Source organism: Mytilus trossulus, chromosome 3 (assembly GCF_036588685.1).
Source record: "Mytilus trossulus isolate FHL-02 chromosome 3, PNRI_Mtr1.1.1.hap1, whole genome shotgun sequence".
NCBI lineage: Eukaryota > Metazoa > Mollusca > Bivalvia > Mytilida > Mytilidae > Mytilus > Mytilus trossulus.
In genome coordinates, this window is record NC_086375.1 from 93,361,998 (window position 1) to 93,388,307 (window position 26,310).

A 26,310-nucleotide genomic window follows, 5' to 3' on the forward strand; every position below is an offset into this window, starting at 1 on the left:
TTAAATTATGATTGCATCAGAGAATTGATTTACTGATACTTTTTAATGTACTTATTTTAATCATTCATGTGCACCAATCTTTAACAGGATAATCAGAAAATAATTAATCTGCAAATAAAGAATTTAATGGGCATGTATGAATATAAAAATAAGGAATGTTATGATGCATATTTCTGTGACAGACCTCAATTACGGTTAATATAAACTCATTCTTACAACATTAAAAAGGCTCTACAACAGAAAAACTATTAGGACTACACAGTTGAGAAAGATTAAAATGTTAATTCAACCTTCATAATCATCAATTAACTAAAAAAAAAATACGTACGAAAGAATCAAATTACTCAACTTTAGCAGTTAACAATTAAAAGGTCTGAAAATTATAAAAGGAAATTGTGTGATGGGCAATGAGAACGCTTTCAACATGAGACCAATTAGCGTTTGTGTTAGAGACCAACGTTCACAGTACGGGGGCATTACAAGGGCCAACCATGACAAAAGACAAATCTTAACATTTAAAACTAGAAAATGAACGTCCTGATTGTGTACGAAAAAATTTACGAAAAACAAATGACAACCAACGAATCACAGGCTCATAACTTTGACCAGACACATAAAGCATATGGCATGGTCAAGCTTTCACATAATGATTCAACCTCCGTTCAGTGACAGAGTTACTATACCACAACGCCAGATTAAATTGGTATCATCAGTCGAATAAGGCATCCGACTGATAGAAAGCATAACAAACAACTTATAAAAAGATCAAAGATCACTCACAGCTACTACAAAAAACAGTTTAAAACCAACTGTAACTTACAAACAAATGTCTGAAATATCAATCAGTACACTACCAATAGATAACGTGTTAATGTCTATGACGTGAAGATGTCTATGACGTGCAGATGTCTATGACGTGCAGATGTCTATGACGTGCAGATGTCTATGACATCTACATGTCTGACGTGAACATGTCTGTCCTTTTTATCAGACTATTAGGATTGTTAGGGAGATGATATATTGTCACAGGGGGTTGAGGTAATGTACACAAAAACAACTTCCGATGCACGCATTTTATGTCTGCAGGTAATTGGAAATAGATACAATAAGTTTTAGATTCTTTCAAAAAATTTCATAATAAAATTACTATCAATAAATCTTAAATATATATTCCAAACACAAGCAACAACAAATGTAGGGTTTAATGCGCTTCAAATTTGAGAACTTCCGATATGTCTATGCCATCTACGACTTTAAAAATAAAAATAAATAAACCGTCTATGTTTCACCTTATCAATAAAAACTTTAAAACATATGAAATTTGATAATTTGAGTAAAATCTACAGTCTATACTTTAGATACGCACTCACTTTTTGTATACAGTTAATTGTAGATTCAAAAGAAATATCTTTAACAGTGGTCCAATTTTAGGATAATACAAAATATGTTTTTTATTTTATTAAATATCGTTAAAAGACACTTTAATAAGTTTTTTTTTAAGCTAGCCTTTTTTTCAACTATTGCACTTTTTGGTATGTTAATTTTTATGGAGAGATAAAAGCATAAATTTAATTATGATAATTTCGCGTTAATGGATGTTTTTGTCTTTAAATCTGTTTCAGGTATAAGCTTTTAAAGAATTGTTGCTAAATTGTCTACTTAAAGAAGGGGTCAATAGTCAAATGAGGAATTCAGCTCGAGTTTGTGCTTGATATTGAAAGTGGTTTGTACAAAAAAATATATAACAGTTGCCATATAAATATTAAGCGATTATATTTAAATGAGAGTGTTTCTTTGTTTATTTTTTCGTTAATTTATTATCAGACAATATGTTGATTGTTAAAATTTATATGTGTGCTGTATTTTTATCTTGTACGAACATTGTCATTATTGTGTACATTTTAATAGTATGTGTATTAACTCTCTATATAGCAAATAATTATTATACAGTTTTGTTTGCTTCTATTATGATCAACACACATTAAAAATTTAAACATAATTGAATACGAGGCCAGGTATTTAAAAGTGTGAGTGACGTTAAAAGGTAGGTCGTTATTTATGATATTTTTATATTTATGATAAAAAAAAAGTTGTCTTGGGTAGATTAAACAATCATTTATCGATTCCTTCTAATTTTTATTCCAGGATCTTTTCGAATAAAAAAAAAACGTAAGTGGAATACTGCTATGAGAAACAAAATCCCGAGATAAATCGAATTATAAACCTTTATGAGACACAAAAATCAATTCTGATTCACGCATCATTTCATAGCAATAATTATAACATAATGGGTTGTCATCGTTTCACACAACAAGGGAAGCTTGTAAATGATACTAGACGCCGTTTGCCTTTGTATGTATCTTGTGTAGTTATTTCTTCTAGCTAATTACTGAACCCTGAGCATTGTTAATGAGCTTGGAGACAAATATTTTGAGCCTGGAGACAAATTGAAGTTGAATCTGGTATGATTATCATCGGTAGAGTAACATCATTCGTAAATAATGATCAACATGTATAAATATTTTACGTTCAAGTATTTCACATTAATCTAGCTGTTATGGCAATATTTTTAACAATCTCGGCATGCGCCTCTAAACCCCACCATACCCTTAATCAAACTTATTTAGAAGTACTGTCGTTAGAATTTACATATTTTGGGATTGATATTGACTTCCTCATAAATAATATCGGGTTATTGCATGAACATTGGGGAATATTGTCCCGAGTAGAATTTTATATTGCACGAGCTTGCGAGTGCAATATATGTTCTACGAGGGACAATATTTCCCAATATTCATGCAATAACCCTTTTATTGTATAGCAATATAATATTTGAAAGTAAAAATTGGTTTAAGGGCATACGATACAGTTACAGGGAAGTTAATGACGTTTGCTAACGTAATTTGTTCTTTTCGCGACGTCAAACTGTGTCATATCGGGAAAAGATTCATTTTTCGACTGATTTTTATCATTCAAACTGATTTAATTTGAAAACGAGTTCATGGACCTCTATTATCAAAACGGCATTTTGTTTCATTTTGCAGGGAGATTATGTGACCCAAAATTTATAAAACTGTAAATAGAGGATTTTTTTTTAATTTTGATAAACATGCAGTAAAAAATGACGTTTTTTCCTTATAAATATGCGTTATTTCTGATTAAAAAATTGCATATTTTTTTAGGATATTTATAAAATACAGAAATTACCGATTATCTAACAATAAACAATTTGTGTTTATCTTTTATGACAAAAAAGTTATGTCTTTCTTTCGAAAAAAGAAATAACGGCCACAAATCTGAATTTTGAGCAAATATACAAAATTTCGACCTCATTTTACTCAAAAAGTAGCACATGAAGGTATTTTTTTTATAACATATTTGATTTAATCAGGTAAACAATAGCCTTTGTGCAAATTTTCATGAACTAGAATCAAAACTGTATCGTATGCCCTTAAACTAAGATTTAAAAGTTGATGACGTCATGAATTTCGAAGATTTATTGCACTAGTGCAATATTAGAATTTATTGCACGCTAACTTTTGGTTACGTTCTGTGGGAAATATTATATTGCTATACAATAATATATATTACAAGATGTAATATTAGTACCAGTTAGACAAACCACCATCAAAGTCTCAATGTATGAAAACCTTATAACTATAAGTCAAAGTACGGCTTGAACACAGGGCCTTGGCTCACACAAACAAGCAAACTATTCAGAACACCAAAAATAATTAGTAAAAAAACAATTTAAACAAAGCAACCAACGGTCCCACGAATATATAAAAGGAGAAACATGAAACAATTTTGAGACACACCAACACATTTCTGACTTAGGAGGGGTGCATAAAATGAAGCGGATTGATATGTTTTAACAGGCGCCAAACTTTACACTAACCTGTGCTTGATTTGAAGATAATGAAGGCATTACTTTTTCAATGAATTTAATTGAAGTCTTTAGCTAGCATGTCAGTTACTGATGCAAGCCCTTGTTCTTCTTCTTCTTTCAATACTCAGTAGGACTCTTCTTCTAGAGTGTATACTGACTCTTGCTCGTATAACCATGCTGCCTTTTCTCCTCCACTATCAAAACAAGCAGTCACTATTTACAGAAATAATTATTTACAAATTAAAACTATATGCATCTTGGATATAATAAGTTATATGTGTTAAAAGCTCCTATCAAGGTATCTGGTAGGATGGTTAGGCTGGCCCTCAACTCTTCTAGTGTAGCTGATGTTGTGGCTTTATCCTTTCAATTGCTGGTTGATCTTTGGGAGAAGGAGTACCTGTACTATTCTTTTTATGTTTCATTATCATTTTGCTTAGTTTCTTCTGTTACCTTTTCTGGCATAGGATTCGGACTTCGTTTAAACTGAGTTTTATCGTTCGTATTGCTGTGTTTGTTAATTTTACATTTGCTAGATATATAGATATCTCAAAAACATCTTTAACCACGCCGCATTTTTGCGTATTATATAGGGATAGCTATAGTGGTACCATCTTAAATTTACTGTAGACGGCTTATTCACTCGAGCGATGTGAAGATCAACGTTGATATGTCAGATCTACTCTTATTGGAACTACAACAATAGAAAATCGCGACAATATATTGCCCCAAAATAGAGTAAAACTGGTTAAACCCGGAAAAATAATATCGACGAATATATTTGTTTATCAATATTTCCATCATACACAACAAGAATCATAGAACTGAACTATGCCCCTAATGGACTCAACCATGACACCGAATCTTAAGTTGCTTTCTCCTTTTTCAATTGCTTCCCACATTTGCTGACCTTTGTCGTGATCAACCAATCTTGTAGAACTTACCTATCAAAATCAATCTTGTAGAACTTACCTATCAAAATCAATCTTGTAGAACTTACCTATCAAAGTCAATCTTGTAGAACTTACCTATCAAAATCAAGGTTTATTTTTTTCGTTCCTAATATGTAACAAAAGTTATAAACCACAAAAATAATGAACTCCAAGTTAAATTTTTTTTTATTATAATTCTTATCTTGTTTTCGATTTTTAACTGATGATTATTTTAAGACATATACAAGTATCACAAAAAATGAATAATATAGTAACCTAAAAATAGTACCATTATTGTTTTGCTAATGAAACAATTGGAAATGTCTTCATATATCAAGTTTTCTTTTATAAATAAATGAAAAAGCATGCGAATACAACAAGACTAACAATTATTAAAATTCAAATGATTCTCTCACAATGTCGGATTTCTTTTATGTTGCCATTTTTTTCAAACGATAAATAACTTTGTTTGAAGTTTAAATTTGTTAGAGATACATAAAGTACTGGTACCTTATTCCAACCTCGTTAACGTTAGTAAATAGCATATCAGTGGTAAGGCTAGTACTCGTTAATGCACAATATATATATAATGATTTGGCTATTAAAATTATGCAACTGAATAATATAAAATTTTATAAATTCTAGTCCAAGAAAATGATTTATTTTTTTCTGCAAACAAACTTTGGAAGTTTTCACAATTGCCTTCTTTATTTATCAATGTTTCGTACAGTTTAAGAAATTCCTTTTTGAAATTTGCAAACACATTCTGTTTAGTGTACTTACATTCTAGTTTAGCCCTTATTTTTCCCAAATAAAAAAATCATCTTACATAGAAAACATTTGTAGTCCTTATATATCACTGTCTCATCTCTGTTGTAGATGTCCCTTTCAATAATTGAGATCCTTCTAAATTCTGCACAGAACTCATCTTATGATGGAACATACCCGGACTCGAGGTAAGAAGTGTTAAACAGATATTTCATAACTCATCTTTTGATGCAATATATCTATGATTTATAATACTTAGAATCAAGAACTAATAGGTTGGTGTGGGCAAACCCCGAAAAATTTCTTTCGGTATTTGAAAGTTTGGGTTGTCATTCAAACGTTTTAGCAAAATATGGTTTTAATTAGTTATTCTACAAACACTGAAAGAAATAAGATATAAGGTATCGTCCAAAGTAAATGTAATAGTCCAGTACACAGTATAAATATGATGCACTGTATAAAAAGGGTTTCTTAATCAATATTTAACTCGTAAATTAGAAGAAATAGGTGATTATTGAATTAACTTATCAAATAGAAACACAGCACGTATTTTTCTGCGTATCAGAATACAGTTACAGAAAGTAGTTTGGTATATAATATGACACTTGGTAATAGGTGAATAGCTAGAGCACATAGGCGACCATAAAATATAGTGCATACGTTAACCATGATTCAGAGAATGTACTGAACTGATCACTGCACGACACATACTGGCTGTGCAAAGCCAGGAATACGTCTTCAAATTGATAGCGGGAGGCAAAGGCACAACTAACAAGTAAACGATAAATATTGAAGAAATAGTGGATCTTCCAATATCCAGGTTAAAACTCAGCAGCCACTACACCGAGTACGTGACAAATAAATACATTGAATTAGTGCAGCACATTTGATTCTCTCTGAATAAAATTCCATTTAAAATGTAAGTGTTGTCAGTTTAGAATTTCTCACCCTAATCTTCATACAAAAATTAACTGCAGCTTTTTTTCAGACTTATAAATCGCCATCTGTGTCTGAGCTAAAAATAAATGAATGAAAGTAATGTCGAAGGACGTATCATCGGAAAGTATATATTCTCACCATGTTGTTAATTGTATTCATGTATTTATATCTACCTAACAGGACGTATCATCGGAAAGTATATGTTCTCACCATGTTGTTTCTGTTCATTGTATTCATGTATTTATATCTACCTAACATGACGTATCATCGGAAAGTATATGTTCTCACCATGTTGTTTCTGTTCATTGTATTCATGTATTTATATCTACCTAACAGGACGTATCATTGGAAAGTATATGTTCTCACCATGTTGTTTCTGTTCATTGTATTCATGTATTTATATCTACCTAACAGGACGTATCATCGGAAAGTATATGTTCTCACCATGTTGTTTCTGTTCATTGTATTCATGTATTTATATCTACCTAACAGGACGTATCATCGGAAAGTATATGTTCTCACCATGTTGTTTCTGTTAATTGTATTCATGTATTTATATCTACCTAACAGGACGTATCATCGGAAAGTATATGTTCTCACCATGTTGTTTCTGTTCATTGTATTCATGTATTTATATCTACCTAACAGGACGTATCATCGGAAAGTATATGTTCTCACCATGTTGTTTCTGTAGGACGTATCATCGGAAAGTATAGGTTCTCACCATGTTGTTTCTGTAGGACGTATCATCGGAAAGTATAGGTTCTCACCATGTTGTTTCTGTAGGACGTATCATCGGAAAGTATAGGTTCTCACCATGTTGTTTCTGTAGGACGTATCATCGGAAAGTATAGGTTCTCACCATGTTGTTTCTGTAGGACGTATCATAGGAAAGTATAGGTTCTCACCATGTTGTTTCTGTAGGACGTATCATCGGAAAGTATAGGTTCTCACCATGTTGTTTCTGAAGGACGTATCATCGGAAAGTATAGGTTCTCACCATGTTGTTTCTGTAGGACGTATCATCAGAAAGTATATGTTCTCACCATATTGTTTCTGTTCATTGTATTCATGTATTTATATCTACCTAACAGGACGTATCATCGGAAAGTATATGTTCTCACCATGTTGTTTCTGTTCATTGTATTCATGTATTTATATCTACCTAACAGGACGTATCATCGGAAAGTATATGTTCTCACCATGTTGTTTCTGTTAATTGTATTCATGTATTTATATCTACCTAACAGGACGTATCATCGGAAAGTATATGTTCTCACCATGTTGTTTCTGTTCATTGTATTCATGTATTTATATCTACCTAACAGGACGTATCATCGGAAAGTATAGGTTCTCACCATGTTGTTTCTGTTAATTGTATTCATGTATTTATATCTACCTAACTTCAAATGTATCAAAAAGTGTATACTTTCTAAGGTGTGAACTTTCAACAACGAAAACCTTTGTATCTGCTTTTTTTTTATTTTTACTATTCATTTAATTAAAACTTATTTGTTGGCGTATTTGCTAGATTTATTTGTATAGTTGTTTGAATGTGGTGATTTTCTGTCATGTCTGTTTACACAGTTTAAGCTGCTGAATGCGAGTTATTGTCATATTAACTTATTATGTATATTAGGATTGCTCATTCAATTTTTCATCAACACAGATAAATATAAGCGCTTTTTTTTATGTTTCCGAATCCTATTTTAGATTTGTATGAGATGTATTTGTTTTATAATGAAATATTGTTTACACTTAATTGCCAATCTGAACACATTTTACATTTTTCCTCTTATAGTTGATGTGTTTACCTCAGTTTTAGTTTGTAACCCGGGTTTGTTTGTTTTTCTCAATCGATTTATAAATTTCGAACAGTGGTATACTACAGTTGCATATATTTATTTCATTTACAGTACAGGTTGTGCAGCGTATGATGACCTTAGTTCTGATTCTGAGTATTTATTTTATCAGTTAATGGTAATACCATCGGTAGGTACAGCGAACAATGACCTTAGTTCTAATTCAGTGTATTCATTTTATCAATCAATAGTTATACCATCAGTAAGTAAAGCGAGCAATTACCTTAGTTTAGAGTATCTTTTTTATAAGTTACCGTTTTGAGATGAATTTGTATTGTTCTCATATATATGATAAGTTTTTCATTTATTAGAAAAACTTCTTTATTTTCATAGCTTCTGTGAAATATTATGACATTCAAGGTGTAAAAACAAACATAGTATTCTCGACTTATGTTATGATATCTCATAAATCTGACTTTGAACAGACACATGTGAATCGCAAATAAAAACATATCCTGCTAAACCTGTATCATCCGTGTCGTATTTTCAAGTCTTAGCCAATTACTACGACAAACAATGAATCATAGAAGTGTGGAAAGTTATCCAGTTGTATGGTATGGATTTTGATTTTAACATAATCATATACAGTAAAACAACTACACAGGAGACATTTATCACATAATCTGTGCCTGTTGATTACAGGGAACATTTTGAATTTTTGTCTGCGTTGTGACATTTCTTTACCCGAATATTTTATGACAGTGAATTTACTTTAATTATGTAAAGCGAAAAATCCAATCTTTTCTTTCAATATTGGAACTATTTTGTGAATCGTTTTCTTATATCCTATAGTTTCCATTGCATTTACTTGACATCCCAATCAATTTTAAATGACTGATGTCAATATATATCTTTAGGTTCTAGAGTTCATACTATTGTCCTTCATGATTACAAGACAAACGAAATGGCTAGACAAATGTTGGTCAAGACCTGGTATATTGTAGTAAGTATCTGGAAGATAAATGTTGGTCAATACTAGATATACTGGAGTAAGTTATATGGTAAAATAATTGTTGGTAAGAACAGGGTTTACTATAGTAAGTTTTAATAGTAAGTCTATTGGGACAAATGATGGTCAGGACAAGAGATAAATAAACAGATGTTAATAAATAAAGATCCCCGAACGGCCTTTAACAATGAGTAAAACTCATACCACAAAGTAACAGATAGGACGTTGAAAGGTATTTAAAACATCCATATTACAAAACAGACATAGATGTGCCCGCAAATACTGGCAGCTACATGTAGTTCAAAGCCAATAATAACAAAGTACAAATCATGGAACTAGGACTTAAGTAACAATACACAAACATCCACCATCCAATGGATTTAGTGTGAAGGCGTCATTAAAGGTCAGAAAGAAAAACAAGTGACCTTTTGCAATACCAAAATACAGGTATCGACAGATTGTAGAATGTATATAAAAATAGTATTAATTTAGTTTTAATTAACTGGTAACAACATCAATGTGTATATCTATAGAAATAATATAGAAAGATATAATTACATTGCAAAAATTGTTAACCTTTACGGAGAAGTTTTTTCAGAAGATAGATTAGTTTACCCGGATCGTTTAAAAATTTCAGGACTCGGAAAACAGCATCTTTGAAAAATCAAGGCTGAGCTTCCCCGATTGAAATAAGTTTTCATCAGACACAAATCTGCTGTCAAAACGAACATTGCAGAAATGTTTGCACTATTTTGAAGAAGAAAAAACTAACTCAATATTTTTAATATATCATGTTTTTCCTTCAATGCAATGTCCTACATCTTGTTATAATATTCTGTGAATTTGTATTTCCTTTCCGTTGCAGCCCAATGGATATATACGAAATGAATAACAGACTATCCTTTATCGCTGCATTTGGTGCTATTTCCTTTCTGTTCTATGAAGTTATATTGAACAGTAGATATATCTTCCCTTTTACTGGACATGTGGGTGTACGATGTAAGTTTCATCTATCAACGTATCTTTATTTATATATAATACAACACAAAAATTAATATAAACCGTAGGAGTAAATATGTCGAATTACAGTTATCCTTCATCAGTTTCATGGAAAATGTCACTACAAAAGTAAAAAAGTCTGAAAAGACCAGTTTTTGTCTGAATTTGCATGAACTTTTACTCGACATTCTCAAGTTGTCTTAATAACTTTTAAAAATTCTTGACATAGTATGAATGTGTCTTATAAGATTCTTGATTTTTCTTGACAAGTGTCTTGACAGTATGAACATTGTCTTAAAACTTCTCGACACTTCCTGTATCATCTGATAAGAGTCTAGATTAGTCTCGACCAATTCTTGACTGTCTTGAATTTGTCTCGATCTGTCTTGACATATTCTTGACATTCTTAATAATGTCTGATTATGTCTTGACATATTCTTGACATTCTAGATAATGTCTGAATATGTCTCGACACATTCTTGACAGTCTTAAATATGATTTGTCACTATCTCAACAGTATAAATTTGGTCTTAAAATGTGAACAGACTTATTCTGCACTGTTTATGACATTCTATTGCTGTTATATACTTTTTATGACTAATCTAAACTTTGATTAATTTGGTATAGTAAGATATCCTTTTGGTGTAACTAAGTTGGAATACCCTGAATAATCCTCGATGTAATTTGAATATGATTCATTTTTATTAAACGTTTAAATAATTGTTTTCACTAGGAATATATTAAGTTAAAATTACTGACAAACAACATTTAGATTTTTGCCGTTTGCAAAACTGCCAGTCAAATTTGCTTTACTAAAATAGGTGTCTTGTAGGCAGTTTCAAAATGTGACCATGTGTATCTTTTGGGTGTTGAATTTTATAATTTTTTAACAAAAATAAATATTTGGGATAACTCCTTCAGGAAAAGATTTTTTTTTAGATCTATATTATGCATGTCTGTTTGAGATCCATTTCACAATGATTTGTATAGAAAATGGACCCACTATAAATACTATTTTTTATAATTCCTGGAGTTGATAATACTCTTCTTTTAATCTTTGGGAAATATTCAAATTTTGTTTATGTTTAAATAATTAATTTTATAATTTGGATGAAGAAAATAAATTTTAGTTAATTTGTTTTCCTCATCAAAATAATGATTTTCATTTTTATGTATGAACAAACTTTTTAAATTGTAATGGCATGGTCGGTCGGGGTTGGTTAACTGATAAGTTGTATGGCTTATTACAGGTAAAGCAGTAATTTCCATTGTACAGTTGTGTTTACTCTTGGGTGTGGAATACCTTAATTTTATGGGGAACATCCTGTCCATGTGTAATACTTCTGTTAAATTAATGATTTGTATATCATCATAATTTGCTATTTATATAAACCACATTTTGGTACAATAATTATTAACCATATAAACATTGAATATTATGAATATAGAATTAATTATGTCTACAGTATGATTGGTTTTAATCATTTAATTTATAAGATTTAGGACTCAAAATTTGTAGTTATTTAAAACCCCAATTTTAAATTGTTTTATATCAACACCAACATTTAAATTATTTCATACATAAGATTTCATAGCCATCATAATTTGCATTTGTAAAATATTTATATACCAAAATTTTCAATGATATCCATGCCCAACTTTTTCTTTGAAGTGTAACTTGAAACAGTATAAAGATTAAAGTTATACCATGAATATTGGTCATTATTTGTAAAACTCAGAACTATCAAGTAAATGTAAGACACAATTCAAAATGTTCAGAATATGTCAAGCCATACTGAGAAAAAATAAGAATGTAGAGAACATGTCAAGAAATTTCAAGACAGTATTCAAATGTCAAGAATTTGTCAAGAAATTTTAAGACTATATTCAGAATGTCAAGAAATTTTAAGACTATATTCAGAATGTCAGGAAATTTTAAGACTATATTCAGAATGTCAAGAATATGTCAAGCTAATTTCATACAAATTTGATGTAAAGGAAAATTTGTCAAGAAAAATTAAGACATATGTCATACTTTTTGAGAATGTCAAGTAAAAGTTCATGCAAATCAAGACAAAAACTGGTCTTTTCAGTCTTTTAGACTTTTGTAGTGTGTGTTATGAATTTATGGTGCTTACTATTGAAGCGTATGTATACATCCTAAACGAAATCACACATCAAGCCGATGTTGTTAGCACTGCTTGATGATTTTTGTTTGAATATCTCGTCTGGTATATCAATGTTCAATTAAATGCGTGGTACCGAAAAGATCTTAAAAATGCTCTAACAATCAGTTTCCATGTTAATGTTCTTAGTTAAAAACATCGAAATTGGTTATTTTTATCACTGTCTTTGTCCTTGAGGGAAAGTGGTATTGCTGGAAGATCATTGATAATGTGTCCTAAATATACATGTATGCCTTTAATTGTTTGTAACTGTTGTATATATTTGGTGGCGAGTGTTTTGTAAAATCGCTGTTCAAAGAGATCACTGAGAAAGATGACACCAAAGAAATATCCAAACTCATAAGTCAATTACATCCGTCGCGTTGATAGAATGTTGCTACATAAAAATAAACAGTTCACAATTTGTAGTTAAGTTTTGTTCTCAACAGAACGTTTTTCGTCTCTGTTTTGACGCATATGAGGAAGATTGACTGTATCTAATGTGTCCTTTATTTCAGATTCAAATAAAAAAATTCGTTGAAAATGTTATATCGAAGACCGTGTGTTGACATTAAGAAGCTTGTGTGTTCACTGGTATGTGTGTGCGTGTTTGTCGTTGGAATCTTTTTCATAGTGTTCTCAAAATCTAGGCATTTGCATTTGATATTTTGTGTTATTATGTTTATTGAAATTTGTTTATTAAATATAGTACTTTTTTAAACAATAAATGCATATTAAGGTATATTTTTGAATAACATGTATTTTTTATGTATTTTAGTTTTTGTGATATTATTCTCAGTAGTGTGCTATGGATTCATCTATTTCCCAATATTTGCAGCCTTGACCTTGAAATCCCCGATTGGATACGCCATTGGATCATTACATGTTTGGGTGTTTACATATAAAGCTTATGATGATACATTTGGATGTGCTTCCGAAATAAACAGTGTAAGTATGAAGTGATTTAGTTCAAATCAAACGGAAAGAAATTATAAAAGACGGACGAAAGATACCAGAGGGACAGTCAAACTCATTAATCGAAATTAAACTGACTTGAAGGCAAACAGACAAACAAAAGTACACATGACACAACATAGAAAACTAAAGAAAACGCAACATGAACCTAAGGGTAAGCAGATCTTGTTCCACATGTGGCACCCGTAGTGTTGCTCATGTTATAAAAAGTTCGGTAAAAAGTCTAATACGGTAAGTCACATTCATAAAAGGGAAGGGGGTTGTAATTACGACATAAGGAACATATCCGATATTATCTGTGATACGGTTATTCCATAACGGTCAACCAACTCGCAATGGCGTATGTAAAATTTACGAGTGGATGATTTCAACTTCAAACCAAACAATTTGTTTGTAACATGGTGTGCATACTTATAAATGTTATGTTCAATGATTTAATGAAATGAATTGTGATAGAGATAAACCTAAAAAAAAAACTTTATTTGATTTGACATAGTATAAAGCATATAGTAAGCTTTTCGAACAGTGTATCAAAAACAAAAGAATCATGCAGAAACAAAACATACATTTTAATAAAGCCAAACAAAATTATACATATACACATTTATTGATCAACAATCTGTCGATACATTTAACTTGGCATTGCACATAGTCATGTTTTTCTGACTGTTTATGACGTCTTTTCACTGAATTCATTGGATATTGGCTGTCACCTCATCAAAATGTACGTATTGAAAGTTCAGTCTTAGATGCATGATTGTTTTATTAGTTGTTAGTGGCTTTGAACTAGCTGTCAGATAACTGCTAGTACTCTCAGATCTGTTCCTAGTGTCTTTTTGTTGTCGGGAAGTACAAGTACTCTGCCACGTCCACTTGTACTTTTGTCCATCTGAAGAGTTAAGCCTTTTTCAACTGATTTTTATAGTTCGTTATTACTGTAAACCAACTTTTTTTCGCGAGCGATTTATTTTCTCGACTTTCGCGAGTAGAAAAATAACGCGAATATAAATCGTCGCAAACATGTAAAACTTAGATCTTTCCTTCAAGTAAATAAGAAAATCGCGAAATAAAATAGGCGCGAAGTGGTCAATAAAGAGTAGAACGCGAAATAAAGTATCCGCGAAAATAAGTTGGTTTACAGTATGTTGTACAGTTATAACACTGTCCCAGATTAGGGGGAGGGTTGGGATCTCGCTAACATGTTTAATCCCGCCACATTTTGCGGTATGCGCTTTGCTCATTGTTTAAGACCTTTGGTTGTTAATGTCTGTGTCATTTAGGTCTCTTGTGTACAGTTGGCAATCATACCACATCTTCTTTTTTTCATAAAAAAATTTAATCGCACTTCATAAATTTTTGTAGACCGTTATTGTATGTCTATTTCTCAACTCTCTATTTCTATATTAACTATGACATCTAACCTTTATAGCAGTAGGGTAGTCCTGGATATGACACTTGCATCTGGGTGTAACATTAGATTTCTATAACAGGTGATTTACACATAGCATTACAAGCTTACTGTTTGCGCACATGATCTCGCTCTGTTAGAAGCGTATGGCATTCCGATCACTTTTCACTGCTGTGTTTTTATGATTCATCAGATTTCCGATTATTTTCAACATTGATATTCCGATGTATATAAGGTTTTGTGTTCAGCAACACATAACACGCCAACATTCGGGACAATAATGAGTAATACTGTATGCATACCATGTTAGAAACTAAAGGATAAATAAGAAATATCGCTTTTTCAGTTGGACCAGTTTCTTGTTGTGTTAAGAGACTGGCCTAAACTCCTTGCAATATCATATTTAGCAATCGCCATGCCTGTTCGATTTTTAATTTCTATGAAATTGTTCCCTCACATACCAATGATAAATCCAAGAGAAAATACAGTTGGACCTATGAAAGATGAATTGGAGAAAACTCGATGTTCAATTCATGGCAGATATATTCGTAAAATACTAGATCAACCGGTAGAAACTGTTGAAGAAGAAAAGTAAGTCCTTTTTTGTTTCGAGTATGTCTTTATTATTACAAATGGTCGATTTTAGTATAGGAAACAATTAATTGGCATATATAGTCACACTGGGTACAGAATTGGTACCAATATAGTATATAACAGAAATTTCTTATGCTATAAAAATAGATACACGAGCTAAAAGTATGGAATTAATGAAAAAGACAAATCGTCTGAGGTCTAGATCAGTTTTGAATAAATCTAACAGAGACTATCAATTTAAATATCAAAGCAAAACTCTTACGAAACACATTCATTAATAATGACTTTTAAGTTGATATATAATAAACTTCAGGGATAAATTCCAATAAAAAAGGATTAAAATCACAAAAACTGATTAAATAACTGTATGAAAACATTATTTTTAGAGTTATTGATGGCTGTAGAGGGAAGTTGTTAAGTTGCTGTAAAGATCTCATGAAGCCATGGATATACAAAAATAATCCGGGTAAGCAAGGTAAAAGAAGTGAGTTGTTATACTTACAGTTAGGTAAACATCAAATTAGTCAAAGTCTAAACAATGATCTTGAACTTTGTACTTATTTAGCTTTATAAATATTGTGATATTAGCGTCACTGATGATTCTTATGTAGACGCGCGTCTGGCGTACTAAATTATAATCCTGGTACCTTTGATAACTATATACAGTAAATTATAATCAATGTCTTGTCCTGTCCTGTCTCCAATCAGTCAAAGTCTATTGAATCTATAAATAGTAAATTATAATCAATGTCTTGTCCTGTCCTGTCTCAAATCAGTCGAAGTCTATTGAATCTATATGTAGTAATTAATAGTTAATGTCTTGTCCTGTTCTGTCTCCAATCAGTCAAAGTCTATTGAAAATTAACATAGCAAATAACAGGCTAAACATTTGTAGTTTAATGTTTGCAATCATCCCCTTAGTTTCTGACGCAATATTAATAAAAGATGCAATAGTTCAGCTCACATAGGGTTATACAAATATAGTAATACATCGTTTGAATAATGTTGATTAATATTTTTTTCAGAATTCAAATACTCTGCAAGAATATTGTCCGTTTATTTTGTATGTTTTATTCTGATTTATAAGGTATGTAACATTGTATATCAGCGAGAAAGGATAACTAAAAGGTGGATTAATTTAAAAAAATATTGAGAGAATCTTTATATTCAGTATTTTGAAGTTGTATTCTTTTTATTACAAAGCCTCAATTGAAAATTTGGAATATTTGTTGATGCAATTTAGCCTTTGATTGTCTACGAATAATTTGTTTTTTTATCACACATAATTTTCATCGAAAAAAGACTTTACGGTATGGTAACCTCTGAAAACATAAACTACACAAGTATTATAGAACAAAAGTCATTTACTGTAGATATCATCATTCTTAAAATAATTTATCATTAAACTGTATAATACATATGTATTGAAGATTTCCCTATACTGAACAATACACATTAAACTGTATAATACATATGTATTGAAGATTTCCCTATACTGAACAATACACATTAAACTGTATAATACATATGTATTGAAGATTTCCCTATACTGAACAATACACATTAAACTGTATAATACATATGTATTGAAGATTTCCCTATACTGAACAATACACATTAAACTGTATAATACATATTTATTGAAGATTTCCCTATACTGAACAATACACATTAAACTGTATAATACATATGTATTGAAGATTTCCCTATACTGAACAATACACATTAAACTGTATAATACATATCTTTGAAGATATCCCTATACTGAACAATACACATTAAACTGTATAATACATATGTATTGTAGATTTCCCTATACTGAACAATACACATTAAACTGTATAATACATATGTATTGAAGATTTCCCTATACTGAACAATACACATTAAACTGTATAATACATATGTATTGAAGATTTCCCTATACTGAACAATACACATTAAACTGTATAATACATATGTATTGTAGATTTCCCTATACTGAACAATACACATTAAACTGTATAATACATATGTATTGAAGATTTCCCTATACTGAACAATACACATTAAACTGTATAATACATATGTATTGAAGATTTCCCTATACTGAACAATACACATTAAACTGTATAATACATATCTTTGAAGATATCCCTATACTGAACAATACACATTAAACTGTATAATACATATGTATTGAAGATTTCCCTATACTGAACAATACACATTAAACTGTATAATACATATGTATTGAAGATTTCCCTATACTGAACAATACACATTAAACTGTATAATACATATGTATTGAAGATTTCCCTATACTGAACAATACACATTAAACTGTATAATACATATGTATTGAAGATTTCCCTATACTGAACAATACACATTAAACTGTATAATACATATTTATTGAAGATTTCCCTATACTGAACAATACACATTCAACTGTATAATACATATGTATTGAAGATTTCCCTATACTGAACAATACACATTAAACTGTATAATACATATGTATTGAAGATTTCCCTATACTGAACAATACACATTAAACTGTATAATACATATGTATTGAAGATTTCCCTATACTGAACAATACACATTAAACTGTATAATACATATGTATTGAAGATTTCCCTATACTGAACAATACACATTAAACTGTATAATACATATGTATTGAAGATTTCCCTATACTGAACAATACACATTAAACTGTATAATACATATGTATTGAAGATTTCCCTATACTGAACAATACACATTAAACTGTATAATACACATGTATTGAAGATTTCCCTATACTGAACAATACACATTAAACTGTATAATACATATGTATTGAAGATTTCCCTATACTGAACAATACACATTAAACTGTATAATACATATTTATTGAAGATATCCCTATTCTGAACAATACACATTCATTGTAGATTTCCCTATACTGAACAATACACATTAAACTGTATAATACATATGTATTGAAGATTTCCCTATACTGAACAATACACATTAAACTGTATAATACACATGTATTGAAGATTTCCCTATACTGAACAATACACATTAAACTGTATAATACATATGTATTGAAGATTTCCCTATACTGAACAATACACATTAAACTGTATAATACATATGTATTGAAGATTTCCCTATACTGAACAATACACATTAAACTGTATAATACATATGTATTGAAGATTTCCCTATACTGAACAATACACATTAAACTGTATAATACATATTTATTGAAGATTTCCCTATACTGAACAATACACATTAAACTGTATAATACATATCTTTGAAGATATCCCTATACTGAACAATACACATTCATTGTAGATATCCCTATACTGAACAATACACATTCATTGAAGATATCCCTATACTGAACAATACACATTCATTGTAGATATCCCTATACTGAACAATACACATTAAACTGTATAATACATATGTATTGAAGATTTCCCTATACTGAACAATACACATTAAACTGTATAATACATATTTATTGAAGATTTCCCTATACTGAACAATACACATTAAACTGTATAATACATATGTATTGAAGATTTCCCTATACTGAACAATACACATTAAACTGTATAATACATATGTATTGAAGATTTCCCTATACTGAACAATACACATTAAACTGTATAATACATATGTATTGAAGATTTCCCTATACTGAACAATACACATTAAACTGTATAATACATATTTATTGAAGATTTCCCTATACTGAACAATACACATTAAACTGTATAATACATATCTTTGAAGATATCCCTATACTGAACAATACACATTCATTGTAGATATCCCTATACTGAACAATACACATTCATTGAAGATATCCCTATACTGAACAATACACATTCATTGTAGATATCCCTATACTGAACAATACACATTAAACTGTATAATACATATGTATTGAAGATTTCCCTATACTGAACAATACACATTAAACTGTATAATACATATTTATTGAAGATTTCCCTATACTGAACAATACACATTAAACTGTATAATACATATCTTTGAAGATATCCCTATACTGAACAATACACATTCATTGTAGATATCCCTATACTGAACAATACACATTCATTGAAGATATCCCTATACTGAACAATACACATTCATTGTAGATATCCCTATACTGAACAATACACATTAAACTGTATAATACATATGTATTGAAGATTTCCCTATACTGAACAATACACATTAAACTGTATAATACATATTTATTGAAGATTTCCCTATACTGAACAATACACATTAAACTGTATAATACATATGTATTGAAGATTTCCCTATACTGAACAATACACATTAAACTGTATAATACATATTTATTGAAGATTTCCCTATACTGAACAATACACATTAAACTGTATAATACATATTTATTGAAGATTTCCCTATACTGAACAATACACATTAAACTGTATAATACATATTTATTGAAGATTTCCCTATACTGAACAATACACATTAAACTGTATAATACATATGTATTGAAGATTTCCCTATACTGAACAATACACATTAAACTGTATAATACATATGTATTGAAGATTTCCCTATACTGAACAATACACATTAAACTGTATAATACATATGTATTGAAGATTTCCCTATACTGAACAATACACATTAAACTGTATAATACATATGTATTGAAGATTTCCCTATACTGAACAATACACATTAAACTGTATAATACATATGTATTGAAGATTTCCCTATACTGAACAATACACATTAAACTGTATAATACATATGTATTGAAGATTTCCCTATACTGAACAATACACATTAAACTGTATAATACACATGTATTGAAGATTTCCCTATACTGAACAATACACATTAAACTGTATAATACATATGTATTGAAGATTTCCCTATACTGAACAATACACATTAAACTGTATAATACATATGTATTGAAGATTTCCCTATACTGAACAATACACATTAAACTGTATAATACATATGTATTGAAGATTTCCCTATACTGAACAATACACATTAAACTGTATAATACATATGTATTGAAGATTTCCCTATACTGAACAATACACATTAAACTGTATAATACATATGTATTGAAGATTTCCCTATACTGAACAATACACATTAAACTGTATAATACATATGTATTGAAGATTTCCCTATACTGAACAATACACATTAAACTGTATAATACATATTTATTGAAGATTTCCCTATACTGAACAATACACATTAAACTGTATAATACATATGTATTGAAGATTTCCCTATACTGAACAATACACATTAAACTGTATAATACATATTTATTGAAGATTTCCCTATACTGAACAATACACATTAAACTGTATAATACATATCTTTGAAGATATCCCTATACTGAACAATACACATTCATTGTAGATATCCCTATACTGAACAATACACATTCATTGAAGATATCCCTATACTGAACAATACACATTCATTGTAGATATCCCTATACTGAACAATACACATTAAACTGTATAATACACATGTATTGAAGATTTCCCTATACTGAACAATACACATTAAACTGTATAATACATATTTATTGAAGATTTCCCTATACTGAACAATACACATTAAACTGTATAATACATATGTATTGAAGATTTCCCTATACTGAACAATACACATTAAACTGTATAATACATATTTATTGAAGATATCCCTATTCTGAACAATACACATTCATTGTAGATTTCCCTATACTGAACAATACACATTAAACTGTATAATACATATTTATTGAAGATTTCCCTATACTGAACAATACACATTAAACTGTATAATACATATGTATTGAAGATTTCCCTATACTGAACAATACACATTAAACTGTATAATACATATTTATTGAAGATTTCCCTATACTGAACAATACACATTAAACTGTATAATACATATGTATTGAAGATTTCCCTATACTGAACAATACACATTAAACTGTATAATACATATGTATTGAAGATTTCCCTATACTGAACAATACACATTAAACTGTATAATACATATGTATTGAAGATTTCCCTATACTGAACAATACACATTAAACTGTATAATACATATTTATTGAAGATTTCCCTATACTGAACAATACACATTAAACTGTATAATACATATGTATTGAAGATTTCCCTATACTGAACAATACACATTAAACTGTATAATACATATGTATTGAAGATTTCCCTATACTGAACAATACACATTAAACTGTATAATACATATGTATTGAAGATTTCCCTATACTGAACAATACACATTAAACTGTATAATACATATGTATTGAAGATTTCCCTATACTGAACAATACACATTAAACTGTATAATACATATGTATTGAAGATTTCCCTATACTGAACAATACACATTAAACTGTATAATACATATGTATTGAAGATTTCCCTATACTGAACAATACACATTAAACTGTATAATACATATGTATTGAAGATATCCCTATACTGAACAATACACATTAAACTGTATAATACATATGTATTGAAGATTTCCCTATACTGAACAATACACATTAAACTGTATAATACATATTTATTGAAGATATCCCTATACTGAACAATACACATTCATTGTAGATTTCCCTATACTGAACAATACACATTAAACTGTATAATACATATTTATTGAAGATTTCCCTATACTGAACAATACACATTAAACTGTATAATACATATGTATTGAAGATTTCCCTATACTGAACAATACACATTAAACTGTATAATACATATGTATTGAAGATTTCCCTATACTGAACAATACACATTAAACTGTATAATACATATGTATTGAAGATTTCCCTATACTGAACAATACACATTAAACTGTATAATACATATGTATTGAAGATTTCCCTATACTGAACAATACACATTAAACTGTATAATACATATGTATTGAAGATTTCCCTATACTGAACAATACACATTAAACTGTATAATACATATTTATTGAAGATATCCCTATACTGAACAATACACATTCATTGTAGATTTCCCTATACTGAACAATACACATTAAACTGTATAATACATATTTATTGAAGATTTCCCTATACTGAACAATACACATTAAACTGTATAATACATATTTATTGAAGATTTCCCTATACTGAACAATACACATTAAACTGTATAATACATATGTATTGAAGATTTCCCTATACTGAACAATACACATTAAACTGTATAATACATATGTATTGAAGATTTCCCTATACTGAACAATACACATTAAACTGTATAATACATATGTATTGAAGATTTCCCTATACTGAACAATACACATTAAACTGTATAATACATATCTTTGAAGATATCCCTATACTGAACAATACACATTAAACTGTATAATACATATGTATTGAAGATTTCCCTATACTGAACAATACACATTAAACTGTATAATACATATGTATTGAAGATTTCCCTATACTGAACAATACACATTAAACTGTATAATACATATTTATTGAAGATTTCCCTATACTGAACAATACACATTAAACTGTATAATACACATGTATTGAAGATTTCCCTATACTGAACAATACACATTAAACTGTATAATACATATGTATTGAAGATTTCCCTATACTGAACAATACACATTAAACTGTATAATACATATGTATTGAAGATTTCCCTATACTGAACAATACACATTAAACTGTATAATACATATGTATTGAAGATTTCCCTATACTGAACAATACACATTAAACTGTATAATACATATGTATTGAAGATTTCCCTATACTGAACAATACACATTAAACTGTATAATACATATCTTTGAAGATATCCCTATACTGAACAATACACATTCATTGTAGATATCCCTATACTGAACAATACACATTCATTGAAGATATCCCTATACTGAACAATACACATTCATTGTAGATATCCCTATACTGAACAATACACATTCATTGAAGATATCCCTATACTGAACAATACACATTCATTGTAGATATCCCTATACTGAACAATACACATTCATTGAAGATATCCCTATACTGAACAATACACATTCATTGAAGATATCCCTATACTGAACAATACACATTCATTGTAGATATCTGCAGAGTTTCTCTTTTTTCTGGTTCCCCTGTTTGATTATTTGTTGTTGTACATAGCAGCCATTATGGAGTATATAGGATGGTACCCGAGTATTTATGACACGCCAGATATAGAATCAGCAAGAAATCTCCTGTATATTATATACTATTCTGTTGACTCTATGAAAAGTACGTCAATTTTAATTTTTAAATAAAACTTAGTAATAATATTTTTCATACCTTAGCGCAGTTCATGGTTTATTTAATTTTTTTGCTATATGTAGTGTATATTTGTAAAACAAAAACGAGCGAAGTTTTGAAGTTTTAATTATCTTATTTTGCTACAGAATTTGTTTATCTATAAAAAAAAATCAAATATGATTAAGGGAATTCGATTGTAAGTTATCAGTAGTTTACAACTTATTTCTATTAAACAACAAATTCAATTATTATTGGAATAATCTTCAAAGCAGTTATTTGCTGACTTTAACTGCTTTTATTTTAATGTTTTTCAGTATGTTGTATTTGCGCCTGTGTCATTGAAGTAATGCTGTCTTGTTTGATTATCTTTTTTTCAGTATGTTTCATTGCGCCTGTATCATTGAAGTAATGGTGACTTGTATGATTATCTTTTTTCAGTATGTTTTATTTGCGCCTGTGTCATTGAAGTAATGCTGTCTTGTTTGATAATCTTCCACATGATATCTTCTTACAGGTAAAGGTTTTACTTTTGATTGTGACAGTTTTCTGTATGATTTTTTATTTGCAGGTTTGTTTAAAACCGTGTTTTTTTTTCTTCTGTGCTGCATGTTTGTGTTCAAATTATCAGCTACCATATACATTAATTTGAAACAAAACTTATGTCTAGGAATGAACATTTACGTCAAAATATCAATTTTCCAAAATATTATTAATATTATAAAAAAAAATTAAAATCCGTTACAAAATACTAAAAATCTCAGCCCATGTTTTGAAGTTTCTGTTTTAAAATCATTAAGACTTTTGTATATACCCTGCTACTGTTTGTGATATCTAATATATTTAATTATTGTGTATTTGAATATAAATAAAATAGTTTAGGACCGTTTACTAGTCATACCTTTATAAAATGAGTTGTAAACATATTTAGAAATCGTGAATGGATGTGTGTCGCAATTTATTGAATTATTCGGGTTTTTTTTAACAAGGCCAAGAGGTTGATCAATTATCTACTTTTTTATTTAAATCAGAATCTATAGTCAGGAAATTTGAGAGTAAAGAATTCGATTTAAAGTCTACACATATCCGTGGCGGAGAAATGTTATGCGATGATATTGAGGTACCCTTTCTGTTTTCCTTAATGAATTGATTGACTTAATATTTTGTTTTCTTTAGGAAGAATCTTATTGGATTATATAAAGGCTCCCAAATACACATACCTCCACGATCGGAGAAAAGTAACCCTAGCATAATGGTAAAATATACGTATATTTAGAAATTAAAAATATACAAATCTAGGGATTGGCATGGATTTCTATTTTAATTTTCTTAGTTGAAGTACTGCTCGAGAAAATTTTAAACATATTTGTTTCAACTCTTCCTTAATTGTAACGTGATTTCACAAGCTTCTTCTTGTATATTAGAACAATAGTGAATAACAATATTACACAACTCTGACGAAAATTCTAAAAGCTATTACCCTTAGCAAATGGCAAAATCAAAAGCACAAACGAATCAAATAAGTGGATAACTACTGTCATATTCCGAACTTCGAACAGGCTCTTACTTAATGTAGAAAATAATGGTTTAAACCTGGTTTTATAGCTAGCTAAATCTCTCTCTTGTGTAACAAACGCCTAAAATTGCATCATGTTCATCACGATATGTAAACAAAAAAACAGACATAATTATAGATAAAATATCAAAAATAGGGGTATAGGGAGAGACTATAAGATATTGCGAATACTGATACGATGTAACGACGGGTTTTATACGTCTTAGATCATTTTCCGTCTGATCCAGTGAAATGTAATTTGATCAGGGCGTTAACTATTTACAAAATATTAGGAATAGCTATTAAAAAATATTTTTGTTGATTCACACGCACAGCATGCGCAAAATCTGTCATTAAGACATGAACTGATTGGATTAAGAAATGGATTAATTTAACAGAAGAACATTTTTTTCGCACATGTGTTACGTACTAATACCCTTACTAAATGTATGTTTAGGTCTGAAATAATACTTTTTGGATGTAGCTATGCTTGCTTGATCTCTATTAAACTATATAATAAACGAATCTTTCGAAAAGCATTAGAATCATTCAGACCAACAGTAGATAACATTGATTATAGTTGTCATTTTTATTGCATAGCTATTGTAGATGTGTATTTACTTTTTCGCCTGGTATCCTTTTGATTATATTTTTTTTCCATTAAAGATACAGGATACGTATACAAAAAAATACTACACAATGAAATATCATCCATTCGGATTAATAAAACTTATATCAATTAACTTCAATTTCCTAATTGTTGTTTGCATTGGATGTTTTGTAGGTTGGAACAATGAGGTATACAGGATATCAAGTAGGGTATATATTATGGGGTTAGTACATCAAAAATAAAATATATTCAAATTTTAACAGCAAAAATTTAAAAAAAAAGATCTGATAAAACTAGTATTTATAAAGAATAATTAATACGAAGAAAGGAGGAAAA

The 26,310-nt window shown here is 29.5% G+C and overlaps 1 protein-coding gene across 1 annotated transcript in view; it reads left to right on the forward strand.

Annotated features, from left to right (window-relative positions):
- The first annotated feature begins 2,031 nt into the window (after positions 1 to 2,031).
- LOC134711160 (receptor for retinol uptake stra6-like) overlaps positions 2,032 to 26,310 on the forward strand; it is a 31,817-nt gene continuing 7,538 nt past the window's right edge. Inside the window, exons 1-13 of the mRNA XM_063571606.1 lie at positions 2,032 to 2,044; positions 5,701 to 5,777; positions 8,445 to 8,520; positions 9,248 to 9,333; positions 10,205 to 10,338; positions 13,282 to 13,451; positions 15,233 to 15,477; positions 15,867 to 15,946; positions 16,506 to 16,567; positions 23,629 to 23,800; positions 24,251 to 24,326; positions 24,986 to 25,064; positions 26,149 to 26,197. Of these exons, the coding sequence (XP_063427676.1) occupies positions 5,701 to 5,777; positions 8,445 to 8,520; positions 9,248 to 9,333; positions 10,205 to 10,338; positions 13,282 to 13,451; positions 15,233 to 15,477; positions 15,867 to 15,946; positions 16,506 to 16,567; positions 23,629 to 23,800; positions 24,251 to 24,326; positions 24,986 to 25,064; positions 26,149 to 26,197 (1,306 nt within the window). The 5' untranslated portion in view covers positions 2,032 to 2,044. The remainder of the gene's footprint in view (positions 2,045 to 5,700; positions 5,778 to 8,444; positions 8,521 to 9,247; positions 9,334 to 10,204; positions 10,339 to 13,281; positions 13,452 to 15,232; positions 15,478 to 15,866; positions 15,947 to 16,505; positions 16,568 to 23,628; positions 23,801 to 24,250; positions 24,327 to 24,985; positions 25,065 to 26,148; positions 26,198 to 26,310) is intronic.